At 46.6% G+C, this 2,035-nt stretch overlaps 1 protein-coding gene and 1 pseudogene across 2 annotated transcripts; both read right to left on the bottom strand.

The window, feature by feature from the left end:
* Positions 1-287: 287 nt before the first annotated feature.
* Positions 288-728, bottom strand: H257_13969 (hypothetical protein; the record flags this gene model as incomplete). The annotated part of the gene is made up of 1 exon (XM_009841676.1): positions 288-728. The coding sequence occupies one exon, from the start codon at positions 726-728 to the stop codon at positions 288-290; it is 441 nt and encodes a 146-aa protein (XP_009839978.1).
* Positions 729-1,103: 375 nt separating this feature from the next.
* H257_13968 lies at positions 1,104-1,174 on the bottom strand (annotated as a pseudogene). The gene has a single exon. The product of its transcript is annotated as a tRNA-OTHER (tRNA).
* Between the last annotated feature and the right edge of the window lie 861 nt (positions 1,175-2,035).

The following is a 2,035-nucleotide window of genomic DNA, read 5'->3' as shown; positions in this document are numbered from 1 at the left end:
CCAATGCCAGCATTGCCAACCAAAACAATGCGGGGTTCCGTGCATGCGGTCATTGCATTGACCATCGCGACAGTGAAAGGCCGGATGAATACGACGTGGTTCAAAATCAGAGTGGATCGTGGCAAACGGTGCGGCAAGCAGACCACCTGGACCTTCGTAATCGGATCCGTGAACGTGGTGATACAGCCTGGAACGGGCTCGGCGATTGGAAGGTCCTCGATTCTGTCGACTGGGTTGATGGGAGCGGTGCAAAGCGCGTGAAAGAAGTTGGAGTCTATCATGTTTGGTTAGAAGTGCAGCAGATCAAGGGGGTGCTTACCAGACAACTTTGGTTTCACAGTTGAGACGAAGTTTCGCCAAGCCTTGTTGCTGAACACTGAAACAGGGCTTTCCACAGCCCCGTGTGTTTCGACGTGGTCTTCACGTTGGCGCTTGTTTGATGTGGACGGAGCAACCACCAAGATGGGATTTGCCCAATGTTCGCCATAACCTTCAACCCTTGCATCGGCAGCAAGAGGAGCATCATTGCGAGCAAATGCGGCCTGGTCGGCGTAGACAGAAAGGTCAGGTCGCGCGATTCTCTCCAAGAGGTTGTGAAATTTCACTTTCACAGCTTGTTTAACATCGTCGACGTCGTTGTCGGGGGAGACGCTCACTTTGCCTGGCGACGTTAGCTGGGCACCTTTGCCATCAACTAGGGCAACCCAGGCACGTCGGTTGCTTTCCATCGACGTCCGATATTGAGAAATGAACTCACGAGAATTGACAACGGGCGTGAGTTTATTACTTTGATTGGCTAGAATTTGTTCTGTGGAATCGCTAAGCCAATCATATGTCGTGGCGAGGTTTTCCCTGAACTGAGTTAACTGTAAGTTGAAGTTCAGTGGACGAGGATTTCCGTGCTATGACCTAAAACCTGCCGATTCCATCGCTAACTGACCGACGATATCGTAACAAGTCAACTTTTGTAGTAAAGTGACTCTGAAGAGGTGGTCACTTCAGCCCAATTATATCTTCAGACGCCAAATTTTATTTGCCCAAAAAAGTTCACAAATGGATATTCCCGAAAACCGAAAGGATTTTAACATATTTGGGGCAAAAGATGAGGAGTATGGAGTTGAACCCATGACCGATGGGTCTGGAATCCAACGCTCTACCACTGAGCTAACCCACCTAACCCCCCATTCATAGAATGACGGTTTGAAATATACAATTACTATTACTACGTAGTATATCTACCGGTAGTGTAAGTTAAACTGTCAATATCATATAAAAAACATTTAGCCCCCGTCACTTCTTGAGCGAGTACGACACACTTCGATATAATAAAGAAGAACTGAAGGTCCCACGATGGGGCAATCGAAATAAAGGACGTCACATTGCCATAGCAGGGCCATTTGTTTGACTACAAAGTGGAATTTTTCAAATGGTTTGCAATGATATGGGGAGGGGGGGCTTTTTCGCATGACGGCTACTCTGTTACTAGTATACCTCTAGCCATAATACTACTAGTACTACGTAGTATTACAACAGTAGTATGATGGTGCTAACAGAGCGTTTGAACGTACACATACACAGCCGAAACGTCGTTTATGTCCCAACGTCGTCCTGTTATCATCGGTCCTCGCAGTCGTCGTGCCTTGCATCAATCGTGGGACTTCAGTTACCGTTCCAGAAAATATCCATTTCGAGACCAACATCTTTTTTTTTTCTTCACGCTAAAACAGATAAATACTGGCAATGGGTTTGTTTAACGTTACGCTGGCACAACTTCACGACGAGGAGCTTGGTGATGGAAAATGGCAAATACAAAATTCCAACTGAAAGCCATAGATTGACCATGTGCCTATCGTTCGCAAGACATTACTGTCAATGTGAACTGTTGTTTGAGCATACTGTGGCCGTGAAGAAACTACCTCAGTTTAGAATACCGGGTAGTGTGGTGATTAGCCTGCAACCTCCCACAATGAAACCACGCTATTGCACTACAAGGGGACCGCGATAAGTTGGTCTCCCCTAAGTCCCTGTTATACAA

This window comes from Aphanomyces astaci (genome assembly GCF_000520075.1).
Source record: "Aphanomyces astaci strain APO3 unplaced genomic scaffold supercont1.52, whole genome shotgun sequence".
NCBI lineage: Eukaryota > Oomycota > Saprolegniomycetes > Saprolegniales > Verrucalvaceae > Aphanomyces > Aphanomyces astaci.
The sequence above is the reverse complement of the archived record's forward strand: the minus strand, read 5'-3'. Positions and strand labels throughout refer to the sequence as shown.